General features: G+C 36.8%; 1 protein-coding gene across 25 annotated transcripts in view; it reads right to left on the bottom strand.

Moving 5' to 3' along the window:
- The window catches only part of DST (dystonin), a 452,944-nt gene that overhangs the window by 133,849 nt on the left and 298,966 nt on the right, over window positions 1-20,129 (bottom strand). For 23 of the 25 annotated variants that reach the window (XM_087856988.1, XM_087856983.1, XM_087856986.1 and 20 more), the window contains 10 exons: window positions 19,842-20,020; window positions 19,159-19,297; window positions 18,155-18,348; window positions 16,841-17,003; window positions 16,065-16,148; window positions 15,242-15,349; window positions 14,615-14,713; window positions 4,033-4,161; window positions 1,697-1,785; window positions 606-741 (listed from right to left, as the gene is read on the bottom strand). In XM_087856988.1, the coding sequence (XP_087713114.1) occupies window positions 606-741; window positions 1,697-1,785; window positions 4,033-4,161; window positions 14,615-14,713; window positions 15,242-15,349; window positions 16,065-16,148; window positions 16,841-17,003; window positions 18,155-18,348; window positions 19,159-19,297; window positions 19,842-20,020 (1,320 nt within the window). Of the gene's footprint in view, window positions 1-605; window positions 742-1,696; window positions 1,786-4,032; window positions 4,162-4,184; window positions 7,127-7,812; window positions 10,534-14,614; window positions 14,714-15,241; window positions 15,350-16,064; window positions 16,149-16,840; window positions 17,004-18,154; window positions 18,349-19,158; window positions 19,298-19,841; window positions 20,021-20,129 lie in introns of those variants that run through there. The other 2 variants (XM_087856995.1, XM_045802897.2) reach the window with 1 other exon arrangement.

The following is a 20,129-nucleotide window of genomic DNA, read 5'->3' as shown; positions in this document are numbered from 1 at the left end:
AATACTGTGTAAAGTATTCCAGGGAGTAAGGGAATTGAATATAAAGATAACTTTTTCAATATTGAATATTATGTTGAATATTGTGAACATGTATTGTCAAGTTTCAAAAGTTTAAAGACAGGCCAAATTCTAAGTGATTCCTGTTATATTTTAAGAAGATGCGAGGGCATCCTCACTATAACGAATGGCCCAGAATTCCTCCAATAAATCTCACGGTTGTCTCTGAAAATCACACTAGTTCATACCACGCTAATGTCACCTTTAAAGATGAGTCAAGGCTATTTTATAACATCCTATTTATATAGTGAAATATCTAATACAGCAAAAGAATGGCTTTTAAAGAGAAGAGTTAGAAAAATGAATGATTCTTTTCTTTTACCATGCAAGGCAGAGATTAAGATGTCACAGAAACTGATGATAGCAAGTGTAAGACTGCATTTAATAAACAACAGTAAAATCTCTAAATACTTAGATAAACTCCATCCACGTTCTTTCCATGTACACAAATTCAAGGTCATTTCTTTATCACTGACATATATTTCTACAGCCATGCAATAAGACTAAGAATCTTGAAACAGCTCCATGTTTTAAATAAATTATATTACCTTCTCCTCTACCTTTTTATCTCCTAAGGTTTGTGATTCTTGTAGTTGTTTCAGAGATTCACTAAAGAAGGAATTATAACTTTCTTGAAGAGATTTCACTTGTTTTTCCAATTCATTTCTTTCTTCATCTGTCATTCTAAAATAACCAGAAAGCATGAAAAGAGGAACGCAAGTTTTCAAGTGATAAAGATGACATATTAGCTCAATGATTTTGTCAAGTAAAATCCTTTTCTAAATAGGCACATGATCATAAAATAAAACAGAACTTCATATACAGATTGCTCAAATCTCAGAATGACTGTATGAAAATTAAGGATGGCCCTTTCACATCCAGGAATCCTTCCCTTGCCTGAGAAGGAGACTGGAGAGAAGGACATAAACTAATACATCAGCACTTCTCTACACATTTCTAAAATAACAATACTGTTATCCGACAGAGGGAAAGATCCTACTGTTAGTTCCAACATGGAAATGGGACAGAGAGAGACCATTACTCAAGATGAAACTTGTTTAAACTGAAGCATGAATAAAGATGAAATTAACAAGGAAATTAACCTGATTCTCTAAGGTACAAGACAAAGCCATTGTGACATAATCTTGGGGACAGCCCCAAAAAGGATTTAAGAAAAGCATAGATTTCTTTCCACCTGAGGCACTAGCTGAAATAGATTAAGTACCTTGTTGGAAAAAGTAAGACCAAAATGTGAGCAACCAGGTTATCACAAGTCTCAGCAATGAAAATGAACACAGTCATATATATTTTCCAAAAAGTAAAGTCGTAGAGAGTCATAGAAAGTACTATTTAGAATTAAGATTGGCTTGGAATCTTTACCACTAGCTACCCACTCTTAACCTCTCTGAGCCTGTTTTCTTATCACTAATATATGGGAATAACAGATACATTTCAGGATTTTGGTCAAGACTGTAAGTGACTAAAAGTGACAATTACATTGCTAAGTTTATAGCTGTATGTTAAGTATAGCTTGAGTTCAATTTTAAAAATCTCAATTAAAATCTACCAGCTTTTGCTTTACTTAACATGAAGACCACGTCTCTACTTTGAATAAAAGAACTAATGAAAACCAACATACTTGTCTCCATGTTTTGCCAAAAATAGCTGCATGGTTTGAAGTGCTTCAGATAATTGCTCCTTCTTGGTTGATATTTCTTCACTGGAAATCTGCAAGGTTAAGAAAACATATTCAAACTCTCCCCTCGTAAGACTAGAAAATAGTAATTTTTAGAAAGCTAATTAAGTTTTAATTAAGATCCAAATGCTGGGTCTACTTTCTGGGTGGCCCAAGCCAATAACCTTTAGTTATTATCAGTGTACAAGTCCGGATAAGAAGAGTACTTTATCTAGAATGCAGATTAAGGAAAGTCTCTCGCTCTTTCTCTAACCATAATGCCCTCATTTTCATTAGGAAATAGTAATATGGCATTACATGGTTCTTGCATTTGTCACAGCACAACAGTGGATAAAGGTTGCCTTAACCATCCCGTGTGTCCAGAGGTTCTTCATTGGCCCAGTGTCCCCCCTGTGTGGTGCAGCACTCAAAGATACATGAATGTGGGACACTACTCCAAGACTATCTGCCCTCCTCCAAGGTTCTGTATGCCCTGCAGCTTTTGAAAAAATTATTGTGAAAGCATTAATCTGTAGAGCTGCAGACCAAGAATAAATAATTTCTAAAATATGCAAAATTCGCCTGTGACAGGGGAATAAAATTGATCTGTTTGAGGAAAAGCAAGGGGTTGTAACATTTTTTTCCTAATCTCTCAACGTATCACTTCTGAATACCCTTATTCCAAAAAATGACTGCCATTATTTTAGAGCAGCAGAGATGAGAGGAAATGATGGGCAAATGAAAAAGTATCTTTTCCCCCAATGTACTCTGTTCAGAACAGAGTCAACTTAAAGTCTGTTTTTCACAGTTACAGATAATAGTGAGGCCATATTGATTTTTAAAACACACATTTATTATTCTATCAAAGTACCTTAAATTTCACTTAACAGAAAGACCATCAAGTATTTCCTAGAGATTTATAATTTAGGTTATGAGCTGTATTTAAAAAGTATCTCTGTCTACTTTTATGTCTACTAGGTCTAAAACGGATTCAGTAAAGTTTGGGGGAATTTTAAAATGCAGAATGAGGAAATACCAAGGTTTGTAATTTATAACTTTCAAAAGAAACTTGTTTTCCCAAGAAATCCTTGCTAAAGTTTATGTCCCTATTTTAGTTCTTTTCCTGATAGGGGGGAAAAGAGGGAGAAGATATTTTAAAGTAAATATTCACATTCATTACTTTGAAGGTTTGGAGTTTAAAACACCAAATGTAATTGCTTTCCAACTTCTGATTTCTTCCACACTAATGGGAAATATAGTATGTAAGACTACTAGCTAATATGGCTTTATTTCAATTGAATACTAATTCAAGTATACACTTGGGTCTGTAAACTTCAACGGGGAATGCCAGATAAGTTACATCTGTCTCATATCATAGCCAAAGCCAGACAAGACATTGAAGTTTCCCCCTAATTATGTCAACAATGTCTGTTTCAACTGATGACAAGTGAACACTGATGCAGAGCTAGAAGAGGAAGCTAATGATAGCCCCCAAATTTCCAAAGGTCAGACAGGGGCAGGAGGGCAAGTAGAAGAAAAATATTTGAGGAAGAATGTTGCTTAACTTAACGTAAACTTTTTTTTTTTTTTTAACAGAGCCTCAATTCCAGTGCTATCACCAGCAAGCATCAACACTGGACCTTAGTTAGCTCAACAATGCCCTAAGAGCTTCAAGCGGTACCATGATATCCAACAGACATCATGGGGCACTAACATCTCAAGAGCTACGCCATCCAACTACTACCAAGCAGCTGGGGAACAGAAGACAGCCCATAGCATGAAAGAATTCATTTAGGTAAGGGAAAGAATCTAGAATTTCCAGTGATTGACTAGAGAACAAAGACCCAGGAAAGCACAACTAAATTAAATCCTCAAAAATGTTAATACCCTAGTTTGTATTTCTGTTGTTCTTGAACGTTTTCATTTACCTTTGTAAGAATGAGACCACATATCTTTACGATTAGGAGTGCACGGGTTTACTCTGGGCACAAAACAGGATGACTGATCTGGAGCAATTCTCTTCACTATAATCAAGAAGCAGATCCACCCACTAAGAGAAACAGTACTAGTAAGACTAACATCTATAGTTCAGGCTTTGGAATCAGAGACACTTCCTCCTGCTACATACTGTGTGTAATTCCTTGGGCAGGCTACTTAACCTCTCTGACCCTCATTATAATTGCCTACAAAAATGGGGGAAATTAAGGTATAGAACTAAAGTGGTTTTTTTAGATTGACTGCGTCAACTCAGTAAATTCTACTCACTGTTGTTATTATTAAATCAGAACCTCAGTGAATACCTTTTGCCTAGAGAAGGGAGATTTTCCAGCCTTCTCGCCATCTCTCAATGTCTTGCTGATATTTGATACCCATTTCTGTAATTCTTTGGCTTTTTCAACATGCTCTTTCTTTTCTTCTTCCAGTGACTTCTGACAAGTGTGAGTGGGTTTAAAAAAAAAAAAAAAGATATATTCCAGTAAATGCTTGAGCTATTAAACTGACCTCTCCACAGAAAATAAGAATGTAGAAATATTTTTTCATCACACACAGTTTACTGAGCATTTTATGCGTTCACTTAACCATGTTTATCACGTCACATGGCAGATGTGCTACCAAAATGTTTACGGTCACAAAGAAAGCTGTGACACTCTAGAATGATCAGTCTAACCTCCCAGCTGGTCTATCAATATGACAAATAAAAACACTCAATTTTATTCATGAAGCACTAGAAGATCTTTGAATTGCTGCCTTTGCATTAGCATTACAATCACAATGGTCTAGACAGAAAAGTGTCAAAAATGGAAATCTGAAAGAACAGTGAATGTGTACATACATGTGAAAAATACACAGAATGAAGAAAAATCTCTCCCCCTCTTCCAACACACAACAATGCTACTCTTAATTAGACTCTAGCCAGAAATGGGAGATTGTGGTAAACATTTATTATGTAAAGAAGGTTACAATGTACAGAAAAACTAGAAACTTTTTCACTTTTCAAGGAGATCGGAAACACTGTAGCCTCATGGATGTGGGAACAAATTTACATCTTTCTCTTTGATTCCATGGTGCCTTTCGAAGTGCTCTTTCAGTGAATGTAATGGATCATTTAAAAATGGCAGCCCTAACATCCACTGGATCTGTTCAGTGATGAAGAATCCTGAAGAAAGGATGCTATGAACTTGCTGGAGTTCATCACGCTTATTCCATATTCCTTTATTTTAGTGTAGGGAAGATCAAAACAAAACAGAACAAAACCACTAACCTAAAAGCTAAAGGAAACCATTTTGAAGAACAGTAAATATTTTGTTACTTTCAATTTAAAAATTATTCTCTCTTCTGAACAGTCAGCTATTTCCAGGCCTCAAGAAATAAATGGTGCTTTGAGTATGTGACATAATTGCTAGGCTGTATATTTAACTGATATCATCATGCTCTGGACAGATCATATGAAGTGGACAGCATCACCCCCGTGAAAAGTTATTTAAACATGTCCTTTTATGAAGAATAGTAGAGGCTAGAAATTCCTGTCATCAACGGTTCAGATACTTCTAAGAGTTTAAGTCCTGTGTGGAAATCAAAATCAGCTTTTTCTAAAGCTTCTTTGTATGTTAACTTTCTTTTCGTTTGAGGGCATATTATATTTCTGACATAGGACTTTTGATCTTTGAGTTTTGTAGCAATGAAAACATCTATGATACCTACCTGGAGAGCCTCTTCTATTGACAACCGGGAATGAACCTGTGGCTCGATCAACCCCCCTGTCAAGTACTGAAATTCCAAACATCTGATTCCCATTTCCTTACTTATGATATTTGCATTCACAGCCTCCATCACTGACATCACTTTGCCAGTGACAGGATGGCCAATGCCTGTGATTACTAACTCACACTGTCGCAGCTGCTGGGCAAACCCCTCATCCACAAGGCCTCTATGCAAAGCCTCTGCCACCCGGTACTTTTTGCCAGTGAGAGGATCAATTATTCCCCCTGTACTGACTTGGGCTTCAAGGCATCTGAGGGCAGTGATCCGGTCAACCAAATTTCTGCGGGAGGCCTTCAGGACAGAGATCCTTTCCCCACTGGTGGTCAGCCAGTACCCCGCAATAGGACTGTGCAAATCCTTCTTGGGAACCAGCCGGCTCAGCAGGGCATCGGCAAGTTCTGTAAGCGTGATGAGTCCTTCCTGATATTTTCTGACCCAGGCTTTGTCAATTGTTCCCTGCTCTATAGCTTCATTCATGTTGAACTGTAACCCTGTTTTAGTATCAGTCAGCATATGAGAAGGATGCCCATAGGATTCAAAAAATGTGGCTTCCTTCCACTGATACTGCTGCCCCGAAAGCTCAAGATAGGTGCTTTTTTCAATTAGGTTTCTCTGGAAAGCCTCATATGCAGTCAGTTCTGCTCCTGTTTTAATATCTACTACAGAAATCCTATGGGTTTTCCCTACATTGAGATCAGAGATGTTCCTCTCCCCGAATGGAAATAGAAAGCACTGGCAATCTACATCAAATACACACATTCGCAGTAATTCTGAGTAATAGAGAGCTTGCTTGTTGTTGGGATTAGGAAAAACTCTTGTGTTGCTGGATGGCTCATGTAAAAATTGTAGGATGGCATTATTTAACAAGCCGTGTTGCAGAGCAACTTCTGGAGGAAGGCGGATGCCCCTCACAGGGTCAATGACTCCCCCACTGGCAATCTGGGCCTCCAACATATGTTTACCTCTTTGTCTGTCAAGCATTCTATTTTCCATAGCTTGGAACACTGACAATGTCTTAGAAGAATATGAATATCCCAGGGCTGCCTTCTCTGCCTCAAGAAGCCTAATTTTGAATTCGGAATCAATAACTCCATTCAGGATTGCATCTTCAACAGAGTATGTCTGACCTGAAATGGGATCGATTATAAAACCTGTTGCAGCCTGAGCTTCTAAAAATGCTAAAGCCATCATTTTGTCTATTATGATTTTCTTGGCTGCTGAGGCAAATGAAATCTTTTCTTTTGTGGATTCTAGATAAAGCCCCGCAATTGAGGTGGCTTTCGTCAAAAACTTGCTAAGAGTTTTCTGAACTTCGTCAACAGTCTTGAGACCGAGTCGCAGCTGCTCTACTGTTTTCATGTCCAGAAGCTTAGCTTCAACCAACTGCCTGGCAGTCACAGTGCGCCGGAGCCCCTGGAATTTAAATTCATCATCCCTAACTGAACATGTGTGATCACCATCCACATTCTGGAAGGTCTCTGGTTCTGAGCCTTGCTTAAGAAAATCTCTCTTGAGTCCACCGGATGCTCTGCACCCTTCAAGCATCCACTCTTCGGCACCGGGGCCTGGGTTCTTTTCTTGTTTTAATGTGGTGACTTCTGTGTGCATATCATACTGCTTGTTCTTAGCTATCTGTAACAGGAATTTATGAGACGTTAAAAGTCATCTAAAGAACAGTATGTCACTTTACCCATCCTTAATCCAACCAGAATTCCTACAATGACGGAAGTAAGTAAAGAGAGGAAAATTTTCAAACCAGAGAGGGTTCAGGGACAAGTAATATTATTTTGAGAGTCTGAAGTTTACTTTAGATGACAATTAAGGTAATTAAAATAGTATGTTTAGGGGCACCTGGCTGGCTCGGTCGGTAGAGCATATGACTCTTGATCTCAGGGATGTTAAGTTCGAGCCCCACGTTGGGTACAGAGACTACTTAAAAATAAAATCTTAAAAAAAAAAAAAAGGTATATTTAAAAAAGACTTGAGATGAAATTTGCCCAAAGAAACTTTAGAAATTAAAGTGAACTGCTTGGTTTTTCTAGCTTTAAAAAAAAAAAAAAAATTCTCCAGAATATAATACCATAAATATAACCATATAACCACTACATGTATGTATTTAATCTCAGACATTTAAAAATTAAAGAACGATAATTTGTAGTAAAGATTCAAGCCAATCACTAGAAAACTATAGCATAACTTTCTGCCAGAACTACAAAGAGCCAATCTCATTCAACACTGTTAAAAAATTTAGCAGAGAAAGGAAACGAGAGGAAACGCGGCATAAGGTAGCTGATAAAGTCTCAGAATCCAGAGTATACCTCCGAGGGGGCCAGAAGCTTCGCCAGGTCCATTTCACACTTGTCATCTTGATACCTAACTGGTGGCCTGCAATTGTACAGAGCTTGATCTCTTATCTTCTCGATTTCGGATAGTTTTGTAATAGGGTTTGTCTCATCAAAAGTTATCTGTAATTCGGTGCTTGTCTGAGAAAAATACTCAGAGTAACCGTGCTGGCCTTTCTCTTTCTCAAGTGGAGCCCCTGACGGCCAGAACTGGACTTCCTTTGGTATTTGTTCAACAACCCGATGTTGCCACTTTTCTTCCGCCTGCTGTGGGTCTTGATTCCATCTCAGCAGAGGAGACCTGGCCGCTGGGTGAAGCTGCCCTGTGTTCCTGGAGGGCAGGTCTGCAGAGTGCTGGCACTCATTCACTACCATCTCAAACTCTGGTTTGAAGGGACAGTCTTTGGCCGGGTTCCTTTTTTGGATTTCACACTGGAGCAAAACTAACTGATGTTCCTGTTCCTTTATCTGTTGATCCATCTTTTGCTTCAGGCGCTCGACTTCACGTTTCTGGGCTACCAGCTCGTTTTCCAGTTTCCGACATTTCTGGTAATTATTTGCTTCCACATTCTGCCCTTGCTGCATTTGCTCGCGATACTGCTGCAGCTGTCTTTCAAGTTCTCTGATGTTTGTCTCACAGAGCTTAGCGTTCTCCTGAGCTCTGCAGTTTTCTCGCTGAAGAGACACGAAGTCAAGTTTGATGCCTGAAATATCGTTTTCAGTGATAACTTTGGAGTCCATTAACTTCTCCATCTTTTTCCGAAACTCCTCTGCCGAGCGTTTGAACTTGTCCGATTCCTCCTGAAACAGAACCATCTTTCTGTGGGTCATCTGCTCCTCTATGGTCTTTAAGTGCAGCTCGTCTTGCACTTTTTTCAACCTGTTATTTAACTCTTGGACCTGAGCCTGCTGCAGCTGTACCTTCTGCTCCCCTAGTCGCTTCTCCTCCTTGGAGGCGCTCAGCTCTGCACTCAGACTTCTAACCTCTTTCTCAGTGTTCTGGATGATAACGTTCTGCTGGTCACACTTCTGCTTAAACTCACTGACTAAATTTTGACTTTTGGCCAGGTCTTCCTCTAGGCATTTAATTTTTCTATGGAAATCCTGTTCCGTTTTTGTTTGTTTGTGCAAGTGTTCGTTGGTGTTGCGTAGCTGATCTTTAAAACCATCTGCCTGAATTTTCAGGGCTTCGCATCTTTGCTGGATAGCTTGTTTCTCCAAAACCACGTTCGCAGATTCTGTCTGAATTCTCTGCATCATTAACTTGGTTTCATTATTCTGCCTCGTAAGCTCATCTACTTTTTGTTTTAGCATTTCTGCACACTCATTACTTTTCTTCAATTCTTCATTAAGCTTCTGGATTTTATCATTATTTTCTTTTTCAGCTTTAATATTTTGAAGCAATTGTGCATGGCTCTTCTCGAATTGTTCTTTGAGATGATCTGACTTTCTCTGGCAGAATCGTATTCTTTCATTAGAGGATTCCTTATCGGCCTGGAAAGAATTCACTTGTGAATTTAAATGCTGAATATTCCTCTCAGCTATAGCATGGGTCCTAGTGATCCTGTCTACTTCTCTTTGCAGTTTCCCTTTTTCCTGTTGAAGAGACTCTAATTCTACCTCATAATTGTGCTTTATTTTCCTCAGGTCATTAGCTTCTTGCATGACCTCCTCAGCTTTGTCTGTGGTTTGGTTCAGCTGCCTACCCAGTTCTCTGAGCTGCTGGGAATACCCTTCCCCAACCTGATCCTTCCTTTCCAACTCTAACTTAAGGCACCTCAGCGTATTGTTGGTTTCATCCAGTTTTTCTTTTAGCAAACGAGCCTTTTCCTCAGATGAAGTTTTTTCAAGCTGAAGGGCATTAAGTTCATACTTCAGTTCTCTCATGTCTTTTTCAGCCTTTCTATTGGCGACCGTTAGCTCATCGACCTGCTGCTTGAGTTCTTCTGTTTTCTGTTTGTCCTGCTCCTTCTGAAGACCTACGACGCCTCTGTATGACGTAGCCTGGGGCAACGTACTTTCTCTACACGAATACTGAATTTCAGTTATTCTTCTTCTTGCTTCCAGTTCGATCTTCTGCTTTTCCTTCAATTGTTCCTCTGCTATCTGTTTTTGAAACGTCAGGTCTTTTTCCATCTGCTTTATCAGCTTCAAGAGTTCCTCCTCGTTGTCCCTCTTTCTTTTTAATTCTTCCATTAACTGGTTTTTTTGTTGCTCCAAGTCATTGAGACTGGAATCTTTTCTTTTCAGATGATCTTCCAGGGTTCTTCTTGTGAAGGTGTTCTCCTCCAACTGGCTCTGGAAGTTCAGGAGGTTTTCTTCCACCGCCGCTCTTTTGGCCTCAGCCTCCGATGTGAGCTTCCTCACCCGCTCCAGCTCCCGCTCTGCAGCCTCCTTCTCCCTCACAATGGCCTCCAGCTCCCTGCGGTACTGCTTCGCTTCGCTCTCCGCCCTGATTTTCTGCAGAGCGATGTCTTCTACGTTTCTCTGCTGCTTTCTCAGTTCATTTTCCGCAGCCTCCTTGACCTTTGGAAGTTCTTCCTCTACGCGGGACTTTTGTTTCTTTAGTTCAGCCACCATTTTCTCCAACTCACTGATTTTCCCCGTAAGTTTGCTATTCTCAATCATTGTTGCCTTCTGACGCCGAAGCAGATCTGAATACGCCCCATGTTCAGAAGTCTCCTTACACCTTTTAATCTACAAGAGACGTTTACAAGTGTCAAACCTGTTCTGTTCAAATTTATCTCACAAAACCTGAAGCGATACTCATAAAATTGCTTATAAAAACAAGTGAAAGCAAAGGTAGAACAAGCACGATCACTGTCACCATCACCAGCACCGTCAATGTCACCAGCACCAACACCAGCACCTTCTTCAGAATGGAAGCCTCAGAAAGTCAGCAATGGGAGAAGACAAAAAAAAACCCTTCATGTCAGGTTTGCTAAACCGAACAACCTTTTTTTTTTTTGTCTCTCAGTAATAATTTTGTTTTAAAAATTAGCTAGCTCAAGATCTGACAGCAAGAAAGGAGGGACCTTACAAAACATACAGCATGACCACAACCTTTTACAGATGAAGAGACTGAGGTGCAGAGAGGTCAAATAGTTTTAAAAATTCACACAGTGGGTAAATGACAAAGTGGAAAATAAAACTCACAGCAGCGCCCTTTCTGCTTTCACACACAACTCAGTCGTACAAGCTAAGAACATATAGGAACTGAATGACACTTAAAAACTCAGTTTTCAAGAACTGGCTCAATGGAAATTTAAAATGATACTTATCTCTCTCTAAGATAAACAAATAAATCTTTAAAAAGGAGGGGGACCCTCAGTGGCACAGTCGGTTAAGCAAACGACTCTTGGTTGCAGCTCAGGTCATGATCTCAGGGTGGTGGGATCAAGCCCTGCTTCCGGCTGGGTGCTCAGTGGGGAGTCTGCTTGGGATTCTCCCTCTCCCTCTGCCCCTCCCACTCATGTTCACTCTCTCTCTCTAAAACAAACAAATCTTTAAAAAATATATAAAAATAGGGTGCCTGGGTGGCGCAACGGTTGAGCGTCTGCCTTCGGCTCAGGGCGTGATCCTGGCGTTATGGGATCGAGCCCCACATCAGGCTCTTCCGCTATGAGCCTGCTTCTTCCTCTCCCACTCCCCCTGCTTGTGTTCCCTCTCTCGCTGGCTGTCTCTATCTCTGTCGAATGAATGAATGAATGAATGAATGAATGAATAAATAAATAAATAAATAAATAAAATATAAAAATAAAATATTTATATCTCCCTGTTTCATGGTTAAAGAAACAAAATACAGAACTTTGGTACCGCTTTAAAGAGTCAAATCAAAAAATAATATTTTGCATGGGGAAGGAGGAAAATTATATAAAACCGTGTAATTTCTAAACTTGAAATCCTTATTTGTTTATACTTGCCATATTATGACAATTATAATAATCAGAGTTGCTAATGCAAAGGCAGCTACAGTCCCTGGGGGCTTTAGAAAAGATGTGCTTCATATACTCACAGATTTTGTTGTTGTTCTTGTTGTTAATGACATGCCTCATATGAATCCACCTTGACAAGTACCTTTAGATACTCCATAAATATGAAGATATTTGTTAAACGAATATGTCATTAAAAATATACTTAGGGAATCAAAGCCAATGTACAGAATAAAAAATAAGAAAATTTGTTTTCAACTGATAGAAAATCGATCTCAGCTGGGAGGAGGACACTCTGCATTGACTCTAGGACTACATGATCAGGGCTAGTAGAGAATGCCAACTTAACTTCTCTTTATTAATACTGTAAGATTATTAGTTTCGTATCACCAATTCTAAATCATCATAATTAGAAACATTTAAACAGGAATAGAGAAATTATTCTAGATAGCAAATTTTTTTCATTGTGAGGCTTTGGTGAATTTCAAGAATTTATTTTACATTATAGACTATATATCTTACTTTGTCTCTTCTAATTTTTTGATCCCCAATAATTTCAATAAGAATTTCAGTTGTTTCCTTTTCTAACCTAAATATCGTTTTCCATAATAAGAATTCATATAAAAACAAATCTCATCACAACCTGTAATAATTTGTGTTCTATTTTATTTTGTTATCAGGGTGAACTCCTAGGGACACTGAAGCATTTTATCTACTTAAATATTAAATTTTCAGTATTTTTTAAGATAATTTCTAATTGGTTCTTTCTCAATTGCTTATCAAAACTCCTTTAAAACTTAGCTGCCACTAAGAGGTTTTGAGCCCTCTTTTTTCTCTGTCATGTTCTGAGGTTAGAAAACTGAAAATTCTCTCAGAAAAAAAATTTTTGTTATTGAACCCTCAGTACCTTAATTACAGTCATTTTAGTGATTGTTAATAATCTCACACTGTCTAGATAACTCTGAATTTTTTAGCAAATACTACACAAATTACTAGAAATAATTTAATCCTATTGCTGATTTGCTTTCTCTTAGATCTCAAACTTACTCATATAAAAATAACCTCCTCAAGTTTTCTCTAAATGTTCCCCAAGGAAACATCCTGTCCTTTAATCTCATCAATTAATATTTGATGTACCTTTCTCTCAACACAGATTAGAAAATCTCTTTATCCATCTAACAGCCATATGGATACTCTACTAACATTTCTCTAATTCGATTTCCTCTTGTGAAATTAACTTGTAACCCTCTTTGATTTTACATTTATCATACAAAAATTCTGCTCTCAGACCAAGATTTCCAATGTAAGTCTTTCCAGACTCAGTTTCAGAAATACCACTCTCCAGTCTAAAAACTGAGCTACATATCTTTTTATGAGACATTCCATTAACATGATCTTTTGGTGGTGAATTTTTTATTAGCAATGTTTTTTTTTTTATCTATTTTAAGTTACAGTCTCTGCATGGTCTTCCATAATCTATATTGTTTTGACTTTCAATTCAGTATGAATCTTTTACATTTCAAAGGATGATAAGCATAATTTGTATATATATCAGGCTTTTTGCAAAATCTCTTGGTTCTATCAACTTCTAGTATTCTACCTCATCAGATAAACTGAGGAAGCAGCTCATGTATGTGCAATCAGATATATACTATAAGAAAGGGACTTATATTTAACTAAATATACAACTGAAAATATATACTAAACATATAATTTAAAAGATCTACATATCATTTTAACTGGAATCATATCTCTCAAAAACTAAAAATGTAAAAAAATTATAGATGTTCTTTTACAGGTGAAAGATGTATACCAATTATTTGAATGGTCACAGATACTCTGGTTCTCCTTTCTAAGCACAAAGGAATCTAGTTATAAAGACTTGGAATTAGCTTTGTTAGTGATTTAGTTGCAGAAAACTGTTAACTCTGAACAGACTAAAATAGTTGACTCAAGTAGAAAATAAGAGAGTGACATCTATTAGACATCTACTACCGTTTTGGTTCTCTCGTTATATGAAGTTACACTAAGTATAATCATCTTCAGGAGTTCAACAACAGTCTAATTTAAAATGGCTAATGTCTCACAAATTACTTATTTTGGCTTTCTGTCTACTATTTTTGTCTGTTCTGAGGTTAGGAATAGAAAGCATATCAAGATAATAAAGCATAGTATAATCTCTTCAAAATTAGATACAACAGCCTTTTATGACAATATATTTTCATAAATAACGCCTTACTCTATTTCTGAATATATTTTTTAAATGTAGAATCAAAGCACAGAAATTCTCCAAATTACAATGGTACTTAGTCTTTTACCACACAGCATACTTTTTGGAGAACAATAAAAATAAAACAAAAACTCCACAATTCTTAAAAAGTAGTATCATTTTGTACAAAAACCCGCTTCTTCTAAATTAATGGCTCTTATATTTTAAATCCTTGAAAATGTAAATTACTTTAAAGTGTATAAAACCAACATGTTTAAGTAGTATTTCTGTAGACATCTTAATAATAGTAATTATACTACTCAAAGAAGTACATTTCTCAAATACAAGGAAACTGAAAAAAAAAAAAAATCCTGCCAACATTTCATAATTCCAATAGAACCATTTCAGACATTAACTCTAATAATATTAGCATCTTAAAGTGAAAATAAACAGTGTTTTCCTGTTGGAGAGAAGCAAAAACAAACTGAAAAATCCTAGGCCTCTCCTCTTTTTCACTGTAATGGTCTAATTAAATAATAACTTATCAACTATGTAAATTTTTGTCGTGAAAACTTTTTTTGTTTTGCCAAACATATTGTAGCTCCCTTTAAGTTAGCTGTTCATAGTTAACCGTTACCTCCTCCTCTTCCAGCCTCTTTAATGAATCACCAGCAAATTTAATATATTGTGTCATGAGGGTGACCAGAGCAGTATATCGGGTCCTTAGGTCCATGAACTGTGAATAATGAAATAAACAATAAAAACATAATCTCCAGTGACTCTAAATGAGTTTAATGAACGTTGATTAATAATTGTAACATTAACTAGCCTTTTTGATGGTAAAATACACAATCACCCAGTAATAGTAAGTAGATAGGAATGGGCTTATTACTGCTGTGCAAACCATACTCAATGACAGTTCTCTAAATTTAATTACAAAGTACATTTGCTACTGTCTGCAGTTAATAATTAATCTTGAATAAAGCTTTCCCAAGGATTCTTTTACAACCCTTAATAAAATGCACTGTTTAGGTAAGGGCTTCTTTTTTTGGGACAAGGAAGAAAGTTCTGGAAATGGACCGTAGTCAGGTTTGCACAACACTGTGAAGGTACCGAGCGCCACTGAACTGTACACTTAAAAATGGTTAAAATGGTACATTTTCTATTATGTGTATTATACCACAATACAAATACAGAAATATAATATTTTAGGTACTGTTCCTCTCTTTTATATCCCCTCCCCTCTCTCTTGTACTTTTACTACCTCTTGAATAATGAGATCTGCTGAGCTCTGCATTCTTCGGCGTTTCACTGGAGACTTCTGCTGTGAATCTACCATGGCCCGGTAGGTCATTGTTTGTAATTCATAGTCCTGTATAATGGAGTCAATAAGATTACATTAATTAAAGCAAAGCATTAATGCTTCATTCTACAGTGACTCAATGCATAGATATTGAACCTGATTTCACTAAGTAACTTTTAAAAATTGCTGCAAAACTACATTCTTAGGAATCTATCTAATCCTGAGATATTTCCAACGTGGTAATAAAAATCAGAAACATTTAGGGTGGTCAGAAAAGTTTCTTAAGTCTCTTTAGAAGCTCATGGAAACATTTAGTTACAATATGCTAGTAATAGTCAGCCTCCCTTTCCCCTGGCTAGGCAATGGCACTGTAGCTCTGGATGGCGAAGGCCCAGGCACTGGCAACAACTTCAAACGCATGAACTGTCTCCTAAGAAAGTCAAGTTCTTTCAGGGAATACTCTACCAACATTAAAGAGAGAGAGAGAGAGAGATACACAAGCAGCACAAAGTGCTAAGAAACCAATTTCAGAGCTACGCATCTATTCTGACGTGTGTGCAGCTGCACATGTGTGTGACGGAGAGAGGATGAATGAAGCAGAGGCTGACAGGTGACTCACATGTCACAGAGAATTATTAGATAAGTGTCACAGGGCTCCAATGAAGATTCTCTGTTTTCACTATTTACAGAGTGAAGTGAGTTGCAGACACTTCTTTTTTATAAGTATATTGTTGAATCACATACCTGAATATTAAATTTGATGGAAGTAACTGTATCTTCTTACCTTCACAGTAGTTGAGTACTGTTCTGCATATTTTTGACACTCATCCATTTTGCTCTGTTTCATTTCTATTTCGGACACCAGCATCTACAAACACATAGAATTTAGAAGAAAAAGAACAAGGAACTCTATGGTCTTTAACCACTTAAGATACTCAGGAACTAAGAAACAGCCACGCCCTTTCGGTAAAGCTCCTTAGCCCTTTGCACTTAATATGTAAATAAGGCAAATGACAAACTTCTAGATTAAGCCACATAAGTGACACAGCTTCAAGGGGCTTCCAATGTAGAAATTAACTAAACTCCGCAGGAATTATCCAAAAGTAGATTTGAAGGCCCTCATTTTGATCAAAGCAAAACTAGACTCTACTGTCCCCTCAAGATGGAATTAAAAATCTCAAAGAATTCAATTCTCTGTCAAAGGTGGTTGTTTAATTTTCTACCACTAGCCATTTTTATTTATTTCAGATCCTGCAAAACTATTGTGGCCAGCAAAGTACTAAAGAGATTTCCATACTTAGGATTAAATGACCATTAGAAATCTGAACACTGTCCCAACATGCTATTTTCTTATTCCTTATACTTTCAAAAATTACTTCCAAGAAATCAAAGTACATGATGTATGTAGGTTTGGATTACAGGATTTTAATATTTACAATTTACTCCTTACCTTCCTCCAAATAGTTGCTGACTTTTTCTTTTAAAAAGGTAAAGGAAGAGAAGGGTGATGACTGACCACATGCAGACAAAACCTTAGTGTAAGAAACTGTTTTTACATACCTTCTGCTGATTCAACTGTGTAGCTAGAGTTTTACTATTTTCAGGCTGATTTTCCTGAATCTTTCTCTGGGTAGTTTCAACTTGCTGAATCCAATCATCTAAAGGGTGATAGGTATCTCTGTAGTACTTCAGTGATTTGCCAATGCCTTCTAAGTCCCGTAACCTAAGAGAATAAAAACAAGAGAGTCATAGTTTCCAACAGTATCCATTAAGAGGATGGAAGGTATAGAGAGGAGAGAGGAAATAACGGTACTGCAATGCACTAAGTGTAACAACAGGGGACTATGTTAAGAATTCAAGGCTACGGTGCCCTGAGGCCTATCTCCAAGGGCACTCCATACTGGCTGAGATGGAATATAAATATTCTGCTCCTGGAGTTGTGCAACTTAGTGATACTGATTATTGTAGGTTCAGGCCTAACAGGCTAAAGCTAAAAGTCAGGAAAATTGTAAACTTCACTATAATTATGATCAATCAGCATGTTTCAAATGCCCAAAGCTTGCATCAAATGGCAGTTCACTTTTGAAATAAAGACAACGTAGTTCAATGGATGGTCCAATGTGGACTCAGTACTTCCTGGAACTGTGATTACATAAAAATACCTCAGTTTCTGTGATTTTAAAACCACTACATTAAACCTACATAACACGTATTTTACAGAGACTTAATAACATATATCTAAACATAATTTTACTTCTCAAGAATGGCACTATGTTATAAAAGCATTTTATTTGCATCAATATGAACCTTAAAATGAATGAGAAAGGACACTATTCCATATCATTTAGGATGAGCCCTAAAAACATCCCATATCCTTTTACTTTTCTATTTCAGTCACTGGGTAAATGATTTCAACTTTCTTGTATACTCAATTAAAACGAACATCAGGCCATTTCAATTGCTTCACGCTTCTTAGGTCTAGGACAGACTGCTCCACACAGCCCTCTCAAACACGTGCTCCATGCTCTTACTAAATCTTGGTTAGTTGAATGTTGTAAATTGGTCATAATTTCCTTCAGAAAAGGCAAGTAGACTTACTATACAAATGCCAGACTATATCAACAGTTCTAAGAACACAGAGTTGAAAAACATTTATTTTGAAGTTAACTATCTTGCTAAAGTCCACCATATCAGAAAGAAATATAATTAGGTAGAGCTCTTGCAATTAACAAAATTAACTATATATGGAAGGTAACTATATGAAAGTAACTGTCTACAGAAGTTTTAAAAAAACCTAGTAAGTTTAGATATTACCTAGAACACAAGGATAAATATTAAATCTGTGCTGAAACTGAACAAAAGAAGGATACTAACCTGTTGTCAATCTGAACATGAATATTTTGCCACCTTTCAACTAATTGATCTGCTTTTTCTTTGTGCCAGTCAAAATCAAGGTCCCGTTCTTTATACGCTTTAAACATTTCATCACTGATGGCTTTAGCTTTCTGCAACTCATCCTCTAATGCATGGAATACCTCTCTCTTTTCATCTACTTCAGATCTCCATTGCTAAAATACATTAATTAGTGAAAGTTATAAAAATGTGTCAACCACTCACTATGTAAACACATGATCTAGTTTTACAAATTATTTGCAAATGACTGATATAAAATCAGATAAAGGAAAGACTATTTTTCATATACAAAAATGATATGTTACACAAGCCATATGAAACTGTCAATATTTGACTGCACTCTGATCTAAAAAAAAACTATTTTATTAAGTTCAGCCTAATAAAATTTGCATATCAATAAAAATATATTGCACGAGCAAGTTTGCTACCTCTGTAAGTGTTTTTAATTGCCTATTTCTTAAACATCTACTAATCTCATTGTTTAAAAATGAATACATGCATTAAAAATCAATGAGATCATTTGTCACAACTACTTTGCAAGAATTTCATACTCAATGCTTTATACATAGAAAGATCAATACAGATGAATACAACTACCAGTCTTTTTCCTTTCCTGAATTAACTCCTCTACTTACCTCCTTGATGTCTTAAAATAACTACCTCTTTCAGCAAGAGAATCCATTAAAAATAATTTAATTTTTAGCTTCAACTCCTTTTGCTGACATGAATTGATTATAAAAAGCTATTATCACAAAAAGATGCAAATTTCAAATGAGAAGAACTCTCCTCAAACTAAAAATGACTTATTTACACTACGCTATGGTTATGTAGAGACATGAAATGAAATGAATATAAATGTATTCAACTTAAGTTATTTACTAGTTGATGCTTGAAGATCTACCTGCTAGAGAATACTTTTAGAGTACCATCTTAGCAAACAGCCATATGTACCAAAAGGTACATACCTTTAAAGTACTTATCAGGTTCTCGATATTATTCTTGTCAGCTATAACTGCTTCTTCTTCACACAGTTTAGTTTCATAGAGCTTTACAAGGGCTTCTGCTGCCTGAGTGTTTTTCAACACCAGATTAACAGTTTTCAATCTAAAAAAGAGAATGCAACAATAGCCTACTATTAGTAAATGCTTATTTTCCAATAATGCAGTCATGAAGCACCATTACAACGCACAATATAGCACGTTCTTCGTCTTGGAACACCGATACATTTGCTATGAGATTAACATTCAGCTAACTCTCTTAACGGAGGGCGTTTGCTCCAATCCACCCCCTGCCCCGCAGGTGGTATTCTTCAAGAGATTCTAGGGTAAGGTGGTCTTCTTTCAGCCCTTATTTACACCAAGCTTGAGAGGAAAATCCTCCAGGCTACAACTGCTAAGGGACTAAAACCATAGGCAAAACGTGGGAAAATCATACAGACGCCCTAATCTCTGAGGCCCACTTCCTTTCAGCATGAAGCATAATAACTTCATGGAAATAATTAACACATTTGTTATTAAGACAAAAAAGGGAATATTTACATTCATTTTTGTGTTTTTAAATGAACAGCACACACATATATATTTATATATACACACAAATATGACAGTTGTATGAAGCAAATTTATAGTACGACAGAGGTTATACATACTTCTCTATGTAAGTAGAAGACATAGAATAGACTTGGTTCATGTTCTGAATGACCACACCGAGCTCAGATCGTAAGGTGGGAACTGATGCAGAGGTTGCTGCTTGACTGAAAAATTCTTCACATTTATTTGTGATTGTTCCCAAGTCATCTTTAAGTCGCTCCAGTTCTTTCTTTAGTTTCTGTAAAATAAAGAATAAACATAAGTATTAGGCTATCACTCTAGATGGGGCATTGTTCTTAAGACAGTTTAAAAACACAATTTACATTATAATCACTGACTTAAAAAGC

The sequence above is a fragment of the Ursus americanus genome, chromosome 29, assembly GCF_024610735.1.
Source record: "Ursus americanus isolate L20-20 chromosome 29, mUrsAme1.1.p, whole genome shotgun sequence".
Taxonomy (NCBI): domain Eukaryota; kingdom Metazoa; phylum Chordata; class Mammalia; order Carnivora; family Ursidae; genus Ursus; species Ursus americanus.
The sequence above is the reverse complement of the archived record's forward strand: the minus strand, read 5'-3'. Positions and strand labels throughout refer to the sequence as shown.